The sequence below is a fragment of the Myiozetetes cayanensis genome, unplaced genomic scaffold (assembly GCF_022539395.1).
Source record: "Myiozetetes cayanensis isolate MyiCay16 unplaced genomic scaffold, myiCay2020 scf6-25, whole genome shotgun sequence".
Lineage (NCBI taxonomy): Eukaryota > Metazoa > Chordata > Aves > Passeriformes > Tyrannidae > Myiozetetes > Myiozetetes cayanensis.
In genome coordinates, this window is record NW_026087853.1 from 38,608,988 (window position 1) to 38,625,716 (window position 16,729).

General features: G+C 36.1%; 1 protein-coding gene across 1 annotated transcript in view; it reads right to left on the reverse strand.

Annotated features, from left to right (window-relative positions):
• Positions 1–2,974: 2,974 nt before the first annotated feature.
• The window catches only part of MYBPC3 (myosin binding protein C3), a 62,179-nt gene continuing 48,424 nt past the window's right edge, over positions 2,975–16,729 (reverse strand). The window contains exons 29-35 of the mRNA XM_050336446.1: positions 14,626–14,821; positions 10,018–10,157; positions 9,140–9,299; positions 8,457–8,593; positions 5,813–5,999; positions 4,819–4,861; positions 2,975–4,313 (exon numbers count right to left, since the gene is read on the reverse strand). Of these exons, the coding sequence (XP_050192403.1) occupies positions 4,851–4,861; positions 5,813–5,999; positions 8,457–8,593; positions 9,140–9,299; positions 10,018–10,157; positions 14,626–14,821 (831 nt within the window). The 3' untranslated portion in view covers positions 2,975–4,313; positions 4,819–4,850. The remainder of the gene's footprint in view (positions 4,314–4,818; positions 4,862–5,812; positions 6,000–8,456; positions 8,594–9,139; positions 9,300–10,017; positions 10,158–14,625; positions 14,822–16,729) is intronic.

Here is a 16,729-nt window from a genome sequence, read left to right on the forward strand (position 1 = left end):
AAGGGACCTTTTAAGGTCATCTAGATCATCTAGGTCATCATCTATATAATCAGCTTGTGCTAAAATTAGGTCATGCATTAATTGAAGTGATCATATAAATTGAAACAATCCAGCAAAGACAAGGTTTGGAGTTTGCAACTACAAAGAAAAGCGAAGATTTTCTAAACGTGATACTGAATGCAAGTAGTTTTCTCTGATTTCTGCCTAACATTAGAATGATCTTCCAAGCAATGGTTTATTAGCAACTATGTGAATGTGTGAAAATTTAGGACTTTTCCATTTTACAATATTTCTATCTGCATAACTGTGCTACTGTGCCCTCAGTTACAAGTCTTGATTGGAGTAGTTAACCATGTCTTGAACAGTTAAATAAAATACATCAGTACCTAATTGACAACAACATACATTAATGGAAACATAACTTCTTATTACACATGTTCCCCTCCTTGGTCACACACATATGAACCTGCCTTATGGATATTACAAAAATGTATGTAGTAGTTGGCACCCTTTCTGCAAGAACAGCTTTAGTGCTAGAGGATAGCACCTGTATTTACAGTGACTTGGAAATTAAATACTCCTTGCATTTTTATTAACCAGTCATAAAACTAATGCTCAGGAGGGAAACAACAAGTATGTTTATTCTGCAGCTGTTACCACAGATATGCCTGCTAGGTTTTAAGGTAGTACTCACATATTTATGATAGCAGAATACAAACTAGGCTGCAACCTGAGAAGCTATGCCAAACAGAGTCACTGTCATGACTTCAGAATGGACATTATTGTTATTTAGTTCTTTAGCTTCAACTGATTCACTTTTCATCTGTGAATAGATAAAATTATTTTCGGGGGGGAGCATTTGTTAACTCTCACACAGGCTTTGACAGCTTCTGTACAAGCCCACTGAATTAAATCTGAAAGAGGAAAAGGATGAAACCCAGCAGCTTTACCTTAATCTGTTTTACTCACACCACAATTTGAAGAGATTTTCTTCAGGCTTTACAGCCCTGAGCAATAATCTCTCAGACCGAGAGCTGATGAGTGGGTGGGAGAGTTTCTGGCACTGAAGAGGTGAGCTGACGCTGCAGCACAACACGGCTCTTTGGCCCTTTTCTTTGTTATTGTAAGAAGTAGTGGTCAACCATTAACTCATTTTGCCGTTGTTATTTGCTCAGAGAATAATGGTCAGGATTTGAGCACTAAGGCAATCTCAGGTAAATAAAATAAAGTGTTCAGGTAAGCTTTGCTTGCATTTGACAGTTTAATTCCACCTGATGGCTTCTATAAAAAGTATTATGTGAAGCTTCCCGTTGCCAGGGGCAAGTACATATTTTTTACTTATAGTATTTACACAACAGTGCTGAAAAACAGAATGAAACACAAAAGAATTGATGCTGTGGTGTGAAATGTGTGCTGTCCTAGCTAAAGTGTCAACTGGGGGTTTATTTGGCAGGCAACACCACCCTGAGAGAACTGAACTAGTAGAAGTACTGGAAGTGTTATTTGTTGTCTTAATATTTCTGAGCTGGTTGATGTTTCTTGGAAGTGGTATCTTAGCTCAAGTGAAGCACTGGGCTAGCTTGACTATTTCTATGCTGCATGATAGTGTGTCTTCAGTGCTCTGCAACACCTCGTGCTTCAGGTAGGTCTTAGGTATGTTAATTCAAAGCATTTAAGAATCTCCATTCCCGGTTACTAGTTCGTTACTAGTTTGAAGGAGAGGCATGTACACTGAGCACGCAGCCAGCAGCCTGAATTGGTAGGATTTAAATGGAAATTGTGGTAGCATCAAGAATTAAAGTCGATTTCACATCCAACTAGACAGAAATAACCAGCCTGGAGAGGTTATGTTGATCTAAGTAACATATAGTTTTCACATGTAAGGATCTTTTACTTGAGCAACAAGATTTTTTGTCTTGGGGAAAACTACTGAAAAGACTTTCAGTAGGATCGTTGTTTTTGAAAGTAGTTGCTGTCAGCTGGGAAAAGCACTTAATACATTGAAAGAGAATGCTGGTAGATATGAATTTTTTAACTTTATGGCCTATGTTATTTTTTTCTTTTGCTGTTGATCTTAACCTTGCACATTTCTAACAGTAGTTTACAAGGTTAGAGATAAGGTCATCTGATTTTTGCATCACAGGAGATTTCACACAGGAAAAGACCGTGAAAACCACCTCTCATCAAGTAGTCTTTCGGGTGTGATGGAAGGAAAATTGTGAGATACTTTGTTGTTCTTAGGCATCTAGGTTTGGGAGAAGCTGGTCAGTTTATGTGGTTTTAATCAGTTTGGGAGGAAAAATATTTATTTAATTATTTATGTATTGCCAACATGGAATTAATGGACAATTAGTGACTATACTTTCAGGATCCATATCAGAAATGTAGCAGGTAAAAGACAATATGATATGATTGCCAAACATCAATAAACACCTACCATTTTCTGAAGACCTTTCTAGAACTAATTACAAGAAGGTCAGACCTTGCAGGTATCCTTTTCCCCTTTTCCTCTTTTCAGTGTGTGAGGAGTGGATGGCTTTTTGAATTTAGAATTCATATTTTCAAGAAGATCTTTTAGTAACCTAACTGGAGCTCACTTCTTTTTTTGTAACTCCTCGGATTTGCATTCGGTTCATTGTCATTGAAAGTTTTGGAAGTAAAAACTAATTTGTATTTTCCGTGTAGAAGCATTATCTCAGAAAGCCCTATGGAATTAGGTTCTAACTCTTGCATTCAGTCTCTGCTTTGCAATACGCATTGTCCCACAGATGCTGCGATGATCCTCTTGGTCCACTGCACTCTGGTCGTAGATCCTGTGGAATATGGATTATCATCTCTGTCTTTTATGTGTGGCATGTACCCTACTTTTAAATAATAGTGTTCCTCAGAAAATGAAAGTACAAAACAATGTAAACCTGGTTGCATATTTTTCCTTTTTAATTTTATTTAACTGTTTAATAAGAACAATGTGCAACAGGCAAGTGTTGATCTGGAATAAGCTGATGTCGGTTTCAGAGGGTATCCTTTTTTGTTCTGATGTCATAATGAAATAATCAAAATACACATCCCATGCTTTTATTATGAAGACATATTTGCTTGTTTAATACAACTAACACGCTGTGTCAGACATGCTTTCCCATCCCAAGTGGCATGTTGGCAGGGAAGTAGTATTACTTCAGTTCCTTTTGTGTTGATTCTTTCAAAAGGCAGTGCTTCTTTGATTAATATCATCTTCCCACAGTTCCTTGTACTGTCATCATTAAAAAGTACTCTCCAACCAGAAACTATCAACTACCACAGGTCTGAAAAAAACCCTGCCCCAAATGCTATTCAGATTGGTAGGTGAGAAGCTAGAAATGCTGTTGTGTCATTTGTTTAGACAGAATTATCTGCAAAAATGCACACATACCACTCATAGACTTTCAAAAACCTTCAGTAAGATTTGATGACAGTAAGTTTATTGCTTTCATCACAAGATTTTGCTTTAAAATTTTTTCTTTGTGTGCAGATAATCTTTTTCACTAGATCTTTCACTGTTTCATCTGATGTGCAAAATTATCTCTGTAGATAAGTGTGATGTCTGTGATGGTTGCAAAAACATCTAATAACTGGAATTCTATGCTAGTGTCTTTTTTAAAAGCTAGAAAACAAGTAGTGACTAATTATCAAAGAAATTATTTTATATATAAAGCAGAAAAATAACTATTGCCAGAGGTTCCCAAATGGTGTGTTTTGGACACAGTTCTGCAAAGATCTGCTTGAGAGCACAGCAGTGGATTTTTCAAGCACTCATGGACAGTAAAAGCAGCAGGAATGAATCTATTGTACAGACATGAGTGTGATGAAAGGTGATTAAATATTACAATTAATTTCTTACTGTTTCATTATTCTGAGCTACTTGCTTTTTATGAAGAATATCAGAGTTCTTCAAAGAGAAAATGGAGTGAACTGTAGAATTGGGTAATTCACATTTGTTTCAGACATTACGAAAGGATGGAGGGTTTTTTATTTTTACATAATTGTAATATAGGAGGCTTTTTTGTACGTGTCCTACCTATGTAAGGGGGGAAAGTTTTACCTTTATTTCTCTCAATTACTTCATGTGGAGACAGTGGTAATGTAAATAAAACAAATGTATGAAAAAAGGAAATAGGGTCTGAAAATATGCTGAATAAGCAAAATATTACAAGACACTGCTGCCTCCTAGTTCGCATATATTAAATTACTTTTAAGATGAACAGGACTCCTAAGTGAACTGAAATTATCCTTCATTAATTTCTTCAGTTTTCTTCTTCTCGAGTTCCATTCAAATGCTGAGACAGAGAATGGGGAGAAAGATTTATTGACAAATACATTACATGAATGCTATTATAGCTATTTCATGTTTTTAAAGTCTCAAGTGTACATTACAGTTCTAGATGTATTTTAACTATGCTTTTTTTGTTTAGATTATTGATATTAGTTAACCTTATTTTAATAAATAACAGTCTCTTAGAGGAAGTGCTTGGAGTCAGTTAAGAAAAAATGACAACGAAGTATTCTGTTATTCTTACATATTTCTACACTGGCACAGCATATTAAAGGTGGAGACCCATGAAATACTGACTTTAAAATAAATTAAATAAATTACCTTGCAGGAGTGTGATCTTAGTATGATTATCGAAAAAACAAATAGAAATCGAAACAAGCACATATCCCCCCACCAACATTATAAATATGCTATAAAATATCTACCATGAATATCTAACAACTGTTTAATCATATATCTAACCAAACAGCCATTCCTTCTTTGTCCAGCTGAATTGTTTTGATTCTTACCTTGTCTTGCAGATGAATTGCAATTCAGAGTTTTACTGAGGTGCTGGAGAATGGAAAAAAATTAAGATGCTATCAGACATTAAAGGATGCTAATTTTAAATTGAGACTTGGTGCTGAAATATGGAATCTTTATAGTAATTGCTTTTATCTGATAATTCTAAGAAGATTTAATGTTCCTAAATCAAGCTTCAGATGATGATAATATTAAGCTTTGAGCCATGTCTACACTGTACATTTTAGTACTGTTCAGAAGTACTCGAGGATTTTGGCTCCCAGCACTGCAAGGTGAACTGTATACACATTGCAGACTTAGCATTGAGTCAAATATTCAGCTCTGTGCTGTGTAGAAACACCTTCAGCCTTGCTGTGCTGACGATGGATTCCCATCAATTACTGCTGTGTGGGTCACTTCCAGAGATTTTGCTGGCACTGAGCATTTAAACTGGTGCTATGTGCATTTGTATTGACAAGTGGATACATTACTGGTAGGCTTACCAAAAATATTAAGTCAGTATTTATTACTGTGTTATAAACATGTGAATTTTGTTCCTGATTCTTTTGATGAACAAAATAAATGTTTAAAAAATGTTTGTGATGTAACATGCACTACCTTTTACGTAAGTTTAATAGCTAATGCCTTAATTTAAAACTTTCATTTATAGAGTAGGCACAAAGGATAATAAAACTATCCTCAATGATAGTTTGTAGATAGACCTTGATTGCAGTGCTAAGTATCTTCTCTAGAATTATTGTCAGAAGTGTAATAATTGTCCATCCTCAGACTTGTATTACCTATCAAGCAATTAATTCTATCAGAACACTTTAGAATGAAAAAAAACAGTCTTGCTGGTGCAAGCAATTAACAAACTTTTTTATATACCACCCAAGAAGTCAGGGTTAGATAAAGAAGAACTAGGATTTTATTTTCTTTCAGCTACCCATTACTCTATCATAATTACAGTATTAATGTTATCCATAAGATTCATCTGATTACCTCTGACATCCAGTCTGCACTCTATTTCAGCTTCACCACACTCATTAACAGCTTTACAGGTGTAAATGCCACCGTCAAATGGAGTGGGTTTCCGGATCTCCAGGGTCAACACACCCTGCTTACTGAACATGCGGTATTTGGCATCCCCAGAGAGATCCATTTTGTTTTTGTACCAGGATATCTTTGGCTGAAGAACACAGAAGAAGAATTTTAAAATAGAAGGTAGAAAATGGAATATTTACACCTGATCTTGCAGTTTTATCTTAGCCATCAAAGGCTAAATAGCATTATGAGGGCTATTAACAGTCTTAATAATTTTTCAAGGAATAACTCATTCAGTACAAACTTGTGAAACCAATAATTCTGAAGTTCAGTACTTCTTTTAACTGTCAAATAACATGTAGAAAATGTAGGTCTGTATCCTATTTTATTGCAATTTAATAAAACCCCAACCTTACAAACTGGCTACAAATTCATTCATTCATTCAGGAGTTATTTAATTGTGCTTGTTAAAATATATTTGACTGCTACAAGTATGTTACAGAAGTGTCACAAAGTTCCACATACGTTAAGTGGCCAAATTGGAATGCCAAGGTTTGGGCTGGAAAAGGATTTTCCAAAGTCTTTAGTGTATCTTTAGAAAATTCAGGAATTTAAAAATAAAGTTCCTGTTGGCTTCAGCTGAGGAATAAAGTAGTTAGTTCTGTACCAGTTCAGGTCTTTATGTTTTGTTTCCAGAACTTGAAAATGTGCCTTTAATTTTTATCAATGAAATTTTGAAAATGAAAGTCTGATAGAAAACAAATTGCTTTTGTTTATTTCAGGCTCATCAATATGTATAGTGAAGAAATAGTCTTTGAAGAGTAGAAAACCAGGCTTTGTATTTATCCATTTTTCTTTCAGGATTAACATCTTCTGTTTCTTCATCCATAAAAGCCAAAACTACTGCTCTGTTTTATAGAGTGCCTTCAAATCTACTGAATCACTTTTGTCTTTGACCTGTGGCATATCAACCCAGTGCATCCTGGTTGCTGTACTTACTTTTCTTGAAAGATATCAGCTGGAATTTTTCCTGCCTTAACATTTTTTCCTTTTTTTTCCTATAGCCTCTTTATCTTTCTGGATATATGTATTTTATTGTACTTCTCTCCTAGCAGGGCATGAGTATTGTCTCTGCTTGAAGTGGTAACTTTTGCACGCCCTACAGATCATACCTGAGGTGTGCTTGAGGATCTATAGTTATTCAGAATTGGAAAGCTCCATCAACATAAGCTAATCTCTGTGAAAAAGACCTTTTTCAGAGTATTGTAGTAGGTGGAGAAACATTTTGTTGAGGTTAATTTGGGCTATGCAAGTACAGAAATATATCTGGAAAAGCTGCTCTAAGACTATTAGGTGTGCTGAAGGTTGAGGACTATTTGGATCCTTCGAGCTAATGTGTAAGGATGAACTAGCATGCTTGCATTCTGCTGTAAAATTAGGGAGGTTTTTAAAGAATCTTCTTAAAACCACGGAAGCTGAATGAAGTAGATGGAGATGCACAAAAACGTCAGTTAACCAAGTGGGAATATCATCACTAACACTGTCATTTCTAAGCTGAGGCAGTTACTGGAGGATGGATTTTGCCTGCAGTTGCTGGTGTTTCTTCTATAATGTTTGTGTTCTTTTGCAGCTGTTTACGTGGATATGCTTTCTTTCTGTATTTCAGTTTTGTCTGGAGCTCCTTCTTCATCAAAAGAACTGCAGAAGATAATTGCGTAAAGACTTTTTTTTTTTGAGTAAATTTGGACTCTGAGCAATCGTGGTACATGTTTTGCTGTATAGCAATCAGATCCTTGCAATCCTTGAAGAATTGAAAGGAGCTGGGATTAAGCAGCCAGAAGATGACGGGAGAAGAGTTTTGCATTTTTTGTGATTGTACTAATTTAAATTTCTGACAAGATTATGTCATAATATGGTAAATTCCTTCCCTGCAGACAAAGAAGCCTATTTCCCTTTTTGAGAAACCTAAATTTAGATCTTGGCTGATACAGTTTTTGCAGCTTGTTCCTGACTAACGAAATAGTACGTCTTTTTGTACTCTTTGAAGGGACTTATATTCCTGTGAGTTTAAGAAAAACAAACCAACAAAACCCTTCAAAAAAACTTATTCTAATTAACTTTGCAAAACAACTCAGATTCTCTAAAACTTGTACAGATATATCGACATAACAGAAAAACTGCTGTTCCTATACATCATTTGGGGTAATGGAGCAGTATAGTACATTAGCTGCTGTTTTCTTGAAAGTCTGAAGAGAATAAAGGGTAGATTGTGGGAAGATACATTTTATTGTTCTTTACCTTCTTCAGTGAGTAGGTTTGATGCACACATGGTACATTTTCAATGGTGTGGTGTTACCACAAGCAGTGACTGTTCTTCCCTCTGTCTCCTTTACTGTATTGCCCCACTGGGGGCACAACCACCCAAACCCTCGCACCTTGCACTCTGCCTAAGCATCAGCTATCACCGAGGTGGGAGATGGCTGGGTGATTCTATTTTTTCTTAATAAACCCATGTTACATTCCAGCCACATGGAGCTGATGTGGATTCTAAGGCAGCATCTTGGGTTGATGCAACAATGTCAGTGACAGTTGTGATCTGTACCTTGGGGATTCCTCTCACGGCACAGCTGAGTGTGGTGTTGTATCCCGCAATCACAGAACGGTTTACTAAAGGGTGAGTGAATTTGGGAGGTTCGGAGAAGTCATGTTCTTTGTAACTAGGTGGCTTATAAGTGGTGCCTGCAATACAAAGAAACAAAATAGTAGGAACCATGTTTTCAATTCTGCTGAACTTGTGTACAGTCAATCTGTCACTTATTTTGCCTGTATGATTTAGAGAAGCTTCAAAGTTTTTGGCATTTGTGTTATAACAAATATTTAAATACGCTTAACTCTAAAACATATCTCATGTTTCACATGTTAGTTCAGGTAAAAGGTCTTGGCAATTGTGGGTTTTCTTATTCTGTTAAAAATACAATAGCAGGGAAAGATACATTAAACTTTTAACCCCAGAGTGTAAATATAATCCCCCAGTTGTATTATTTTCTTAAAATTATATAGTTTAGGAAGACTCTGTGATTAAATATTTTTAACAGATATTTGTATTAGTACAGGAGGTCTGCCTAGATAAGGGTTCTTGATGCTAAAATTCTTTAGAAGTGCTAGTTACTAAATAATGAAAATATCTTTAGTGGTGCATTTAGCAAGACGGTATTTTTCATTTGCCAGTGTATTATTTCTGGTACTTAGTGGCTTTTGTGATCTTGGTTTTGAAGAATATGTTACCTGTTTTTTGGATGTGGGCAGGATTTTTGGTAGTTGCAGCAGTTTCACTCAATCCACACAAATTTTCACTGAAGATTCGAAAAAAATACTCATTTCCCATAATCAGGTCTGACACTATACAGTTTGTGCGGCGATAGTGATCAAAAACAGTATACCATTCCTGTAACAAGACTATACTGTTTAGAAAGATGTTTTGAGAGGTCAGACATGGTGCTAGTTTTAGTATTGAGAGATTCTTTTTGCAACAACAAAAATACAGGTAGACAGATAATTAACACTAACCTGTGAAATGAATATTATGTATCCTTACATGATAGATGTATGAATACTTGCATTTTGAGACAAAAATCCCACAACTCTCTACATTTTAGCCTTACTCATATCTGGGGATTCTGGTACAAGATGTGTACTCAGAATGTGGTTACTTGATGAGGACTTCTGTGGGAAAGATGTTTTCCAGTCTGACTGGCATACATACCTCTGCCAGTAGATACCTACTATGCCCAGCATCTGAGTTCAAGTCTAACTCTTCCTCCCCCCACTTCAGTTTTTTCTTGTATTTATGAAAAATGTAATTCCCAATATAGAATGTAATTTCATCTTCCAAGCAGAGATATCTGTGCAGTCATGATGACAGACAGCACACCCTTGGTCTCTCTTACATTTTCTACTGGAGCATTTTATGCAGTTCTGCACTTCACCTTTGGGAGTTTTTAATTCTATTTTTCAATGTTTAACTGCCTCTGGTGTGCCATAGGACACCCTGGACACACAAGTGAGAGTCATGAATTCAGTAATTTCCCTCAAGGCTCTATGTTTCCAGAGCAGGCAGTAGTTTAAACTCCATACAAAGTCATAGGCTGAGTGCAAGTTCTTACCATTGTCTTTTTGTCAGCTTTCTGGACCGTGTAGCCCAAGATCTGTGCATTGCCATCATCCTGGGGAGGTGTCCACTCCAGGGCTGCATTAAATCCCCAAACATCTACAAGCTTTACATTCTGAGGAGGACCAGGTTTGTCTACAGAGGAGACATGGAAGAAACCCTAACTTTTAGTTCAGAATCCAAAAGCTTTTAGTTCAGAATCCAAAAAAAGACCTTTGTCATTTCCTCCCATGCAGGGAAAAAAGCAGAACTGGATAGCAATCTATAACATTCCATAGCAACACAACTGTAAACAGGAAAGTTGGGAAATTTTCAAATAGCCTCTTAATGGTCTTCTGAGAGGCCTGAAAGCTACTGAGAAATAGACAACATATTAGAATTAGTAACATAGGAACCAGGCAAACTCTTCTTTGAAATGGAATAAGAAGTTTGTGTTGATGGATGGATGTGATTAACTCTTTAAACTAGAGTTTTATTACTTACTTTGTTACCTCAATGCAATTTCTCAGCCATTTAGCTACATTGATATAACCATGGCAGTGGAGTACAAATGCCTTCCAGCTGAGGTTTTGGGAACATTTCCTGTTTGGGGATATACCTTACTTTTTCCTGTTGGGTCAGTGTTTGTTAGCTTGCCCACTAAGGCACATTTCTTTGTACTAACTAGAAAAAAAAAATTCTCAAAGAGATACAGACCTCTGTATCCATTTTGATATACCTTGAAATATATAGAAAAACATATAGTATGAAATTGTAATTATTTTCCTTTCTCCTTTTTAATGATCATTCATATTTATACCAATGTTGTTTAGTCTAATGTTGTAACATTTAAATTTGATTTATTAAATAGTATTCCTGTCTGCTTTAATTCAAAGACACTCATTCACCTTTTTTATATGTTAGATTGTTGTACACAGTTACAGGGCCTGTTGGGGAGGACTGGGTAGTTGATCTTGTGATTGAGTGAAAAATAGTTCAAGATAATTCTACATTAGCTGAATGGAAACTGTCTCCCCTTTCTGTAGCTAAGCTGGAAAAATTAGGGAAATGTAAGAATTTGATGGATGTAGGTTTGAGATGAGCAAAGCACAAAGGAATGTAATTATAGATTGCTCCTAATTTAATTCCTTAAAGAAGGATATGCAAACCAGTAATAAATCAGCCTTTGTTATTAGGGGAACTGTGACTTTCTATATCAAAGCATAATGTGTTACTTCTCTTTTCACTGGCATACTTTGGAATTGAAGACTGCTTTATAATTAGGTTTGGCCCCTTCTGTCCTCCTTCAAAGTGGCACCAGCTAGATCACTGCATGAAGTGTGATAAGGAATATGGAATGCATCACTCCCATTCCATTTATCATCCTCTTTCTTCCCATTTGATACTAACATTTCAGAGAAAAACCTGCCATCTTCTGTGTCTCAACAGCTACCAAACAGGTAAAGCCTTCTTTCATTTTCTTCCCTGTTTCTGAAGTGGGGAATTGCAATGTGTTGACAAATGAACATTGCTTGTGGAGATGTGGAAATGTTGTTACCTTGAATCACAACTGAAGAGAAAAAAATCTAGTTATGTTTCTAGATGTGTATCTTCATTACACAGAAATCAATCTATTCTGATTTGGAGAGAATTTTTAATACTACATACCTGTGTGCATATTTATGAAGGATAATCTTAAAAAAAGTGGAGAGATAAATTTGCTAAAAGGATTTTTATATTCTTGATCTTTGTGGTTTGATGGAATAATGAAATCTGCAAGAATATCTATTCAGAATTCCTTTATAGAATATTCCTTTCTCAGTACTGAACAGTTCATCTCTAGCTTGTGAACAGAGGATGGGAAAAGTTAATCTAGTGATGCTTCTGTACCAAATTATTTTCCTCTGTAGGGTGGTGTGTTAGAGTGGGGATTTGTATTCTGAGGAAGTATTCTGTGTTACCCTTGGCACAAGCTCAACTGAGGAGTTTTGCAAACTAATGAAGTTTATAGAATGGGAAGAAGACATAAAATGTGAATTATCTTTCAAAATAAATTATTATTTATATTTCCAAATAATATATAATGAAAAAAACTATTAATTCTAGTTAAAAAAAAAATTGCACTGAAGTTTGCCTTAGTCGATAGAAGGCATAATGGAAAACAAAATTTATAGATTCATGTAGAAAGGGAAAAAATATTGAGGGAACCATATTCTCCAGAGATTGGAGATACTTTCATTATTTAAGAACTTTCTAAAATTATTTAAAATATACTGTATTCTCATAGTAAAAGTGTATATTTTGTAAGTCTCTAGAGTAAATGGCAGCAACTGTTTTGGCGACAGGGAAAGGTGACAACAGTAACAGAAGTGTTTCCTCTTCTTTGGAACTGACATGTGACTCATCATAGCAGCAGAGCTGCTTGCCTTATTCCAAAAAAAGATAGGGGCTGAAGCCACAAACATTACTTCTTCATCAAGTAGACATTTGCTGAGGGAAGTTAGCTGATGAAAAGACATCTCAAAAGATCACTGACTGATCTCTGAAAGCTGGGTTGGCTTTTCAGCGTGCCATTCTACAGTACCTAAAGCATTCCTTGTAGTACAGAAAGAGTGCCTGAATCACCCATATTTCTGTCCTACCAAAAGAATATAAAATCTGGAGAGCAAACACTGCAGTTGACAGAATTGAAAAGAGGTAGTTCTGATGACAGAATGACAAAATCAGAGTAGATGCCTTGATTGTAAAAGTACCTGCAAATGTTACAAGCCCTTTCTCTTCTTCGTCATGAATTACATGAAATGCACTTAATCCCTTTCAGCTGAGTAAGCTGTTCAAGAATTAAAAAGTTTCATGCCTGTTCTCCAACTCTGGCAGGTATTAACCTGTGTGATAAAATTAGTTGCTTTTTTTCAGCCGTTCATTTTCTATTTGAAATAACTTTCACAATGGTACATGGATGTGTTTTTGTGACTCTCTACAGTATCAAACAATGGGTGCAAGATACTTGATACCATGCTCTAAGAGCAGTGGCTAGAATCAAGAATCACTAACTCATTTCAGAAAGGTATTTAGGTGTATATAGTGCACTACTCCCCTTTAGCTGAGTCACAGAATGATTTGAGTTGGAAGGGACCTTAAAGATCATCTAGTTCCAAGCCCCCTTTCATGGGTAGGGGCACATTCCAGTAGACCATGTTGCTCAGAGCTCCATCCAGCCTGGCCTTGAACTCTTCCATGGATGGGACATGGATGGGACAAATCCACAGCTTCTCTGGGCAACCTTGGGATTATTTTGTTTTAGCTGCCATTTACTTATTTTGCTCCTGCCAAACTGCAGCCATCCTCTTGAGCAGAAGCATCTGCTGGTATTAAGACATATTTGCTCCAATTTGTTAATGCCTTTCTTGTTTGCTGTTGGCACCCTTGCATACCCGTTCTGCCAAAATTAATTTATAAAACTGTAAGTAGAGCGTAGTCAGCATCTTTAATTCCAAAATATGAAGAGTTATGTTTAAATACTCTTTTTGTGCTAAAATGCACATTCTAAAAATGTATTGATACATCGGAGGAAATTTGTGATGACAGTGTGAAAGTGTGGGGAAAGAGAAATAAAAGCAGTTATGAAGAATGTTATATGGAGTGGTAATGAGGAGGAATAGAACAACTCTGGCTGAACATCAGTGAAATCCGAGTAGGCGAGATCTCAGAACACATCTCACAAAGTCCCAAGGGAAGGTATGGAAACTTTGACAATGCATTCCTTTAAAATGGCACAAGAAAAGAGACTGGAAATTGTATAATAGAGAATGAGCCTCAGGCTAACTAGACACTTTTAATAGAGTAAGGCATTAAATGCGAATTTTCTAAATTCACAGGACTGTGCCTTGTAATTTCTAATTTTTGGAACAGTAGAGGTATATTATTGCAATGATTTTATCTTCACTGTCCTGTCTAATGAAAAAAAAAAACCAAATAAGAGTACATCCATTCCAAGATTTGTATTTCCTTCCTTAAGGACAATATGATATTCCTAAGAACACTAGAAATCTCAAATTCTTTCTATCCCTCTCAACATGGTAGAAAGAAGATTGATAAGGATGATAAAAGATATGAAAAGATGTTTGTTTGAAAATAATCAAATGAAGAGTCTAAAACTTGAGGAAGTTAACTGAGGAGTGCGTGACTGAAGGCTACAAATGGAAAAGGTGAATGATTATTCATGGTTTTTTCTGATACAAAACTGTATCGACATCAAAACAAATAGATACATGCACTTAAGCTGAAATTCCTTACAAAAGGATATTTGGATTCTCAAACTAGACCTGGATTAAAACAGACTGGATAAAATCATGCAAAAAAAGAAATACCTGAAGAGCTATGGAACACACAGAAAATCCCTCCACCTCTGAAAGTCTCTAGGACACAGATAATTTCAAGCCGGGAAAATATTATAGAAAAATAAAGTGACGTGCTAGCCCTGCTCTGAACTTTGTCCTAGTCATCTGCAATCAACCATTGACAGAAAAGCGATTCTTTGGTAATTGGATCCTTGGCTTGCCTCGGTCTGGCCACCATTTTGTTTTGAACGATCTGCTTGGTTTTGTTGTTGTCAGGTTCTTACCTATGATTTGTATTGTTATTGCGACTTTATCAGTCATGTTTTCTATCTGAAGAGTGACTTCATATGCTCCTGAGTGATGAAGCTCTGCCTTTCTGATGAAGAGGATTGTGTCCGTGTTGCTGTTCCGAATTCCCACATCTTTGGAGTCCAGAGTTTGACCATCTTTCAGCCAAGTGATTTTGGGCCTTGGTTTACCCTGAAGAGAAAAAAAGTTTGGTTTTTTTGAGGGGAGGAGGATGCTGTAATAGATTTACTTTTTTTTCTGTTAGTGATCTATAAATCTAGAAAGCCTAATGTAATATGCAGAGTTGAGACAGTAAGCTCTCTAAATACTTTACAATTCCTGTTTCCTTGCAGATGAATATTTGCTCCCATCTCTGTGGTTTAGTGGCACCATGCTCTGAGGATACCACTTAGTTAGAGGCTGAAATTATATTGAGAATAAATTCAGGAACAATGTACTTGTGCTAATCTAGTACTCTTTCCCAGGCATCAATGAAGCCAACAGGTGATGTGGCTTGTTCTGGCTGGAAGTTCTTGAACAAGTAAAAGGGTTTGGGTTGTTCTGTGTTTTATTTTCCATATCCATATCTTGTTATCAGTGAACTTGACAAGAATTGTCTCTATATGTGTATATTTTAAAATTATATGAGGATTCTGTTTGAAAAATTTGGCTAGGGAAATACTTTCAAAATAAAAATAGTCTGCTTAAAATGGGTATTTATACAGGCATTTTATTTAAATTTCTAGTTTGTCAAGACAAATACTTGGCAGGTTTTCAAGCTGGTTACAAGATTGTTACTGTTGGTGTTCTAGTGTGGTTGATCAGATATATTCTGTCACAAAACCTCCTATTTTGATGTGCTATGAGTGCCAGTGAAAGATTGCAAGTGTTCGAAGTGTTGGTTTTCATATACTCTTATATTTATAGACTGTGAAAAGCACAAACAGATAGAAAGCATGTTCCTAATACATATGTCAGAGGATTGGATTTCTGCAATGTGTAATAGGTAATCTGAGAGAGAACAGTGAGTGACAGAGTGGCTAAATAGCACACCAGGGGAACTTCAGGGAGTTCACAGCCAGGGAAGAATGAATTTAAATGCACTTAGATGTTTATTCACACATATATGATGGGTAAGAATGCTGCTCAGTAATACTGTGAATTTTATCCTCTAGTAGCACATATCCCTTCAATCATGGGCTCATGTAACTAATTTTGAAAGACGAGTGTGTTGATTCCCTTCCTTTCAGCAGAATGTCCCACCTGCTTAATGAAGTCAACAGAAAAAGGCTTAGTAACAATGTTGTCCTCTCTTTTCTGTATGTTTTGATCTAAAGATTTGAATAGATTTGCAAGTAGCATTAAACCCAGGATACCTTGACACAGAATTTCACAGTAGTGACCACAGAGGTCACTGGTAAGATTGCACAGAAACTGCAAATGGTAGAAGACACTGACTTCGAATTTTGTTAGATAATAGATAATTGTATCTACTTGAAGTCTTTTTCTGAAATAGAAATGGCCAGTGACTTAATTTTTTTAAAAATGTAAAGGGTTCTTTTTATTTTTTTTTGGGGGAGGGGAAAGATCATCAGTTTTACGTGTTCTAAATAGCCATAGCCACAATTCTTAGTACTGTGAAAGCTGCAGTTCAACACTATGACAAATTGAAAACTCTCAAAAAATACCTCTTGAATTGAAGTCCTCTAGCTTTTTTATTTTCAGAGTAAAATCTGGTGTGGATGGATAGATCTTGACATTTTTTGTTATCCTTATCTTTTAGAGGACTAGAGTTTATACCAGCACATGATTTGTCAGTCAAACATCTTTTGAATCAGTTTGGTTCAATTTGGCCAAATTTGGCAGAGCACTAGAAATCTCTTAGCTTAGCACAGTTCTGTGAAAAACTGCCAGGGTGAAATAGCAAAACACCAGTTAGTGTCCCCACGGAGGAAAATTCAGGGAAGGTGTGGTCTTTATCCATTTTGTTTGGCAACAGCTGAATGATCAGACAGGACTGATGAACCTCTGGATTAGTTGCTAAATGTACTTTCTCTGGTCAGGGAGCTGAGGACATATCAGTTAGGACTACCTAGGGAA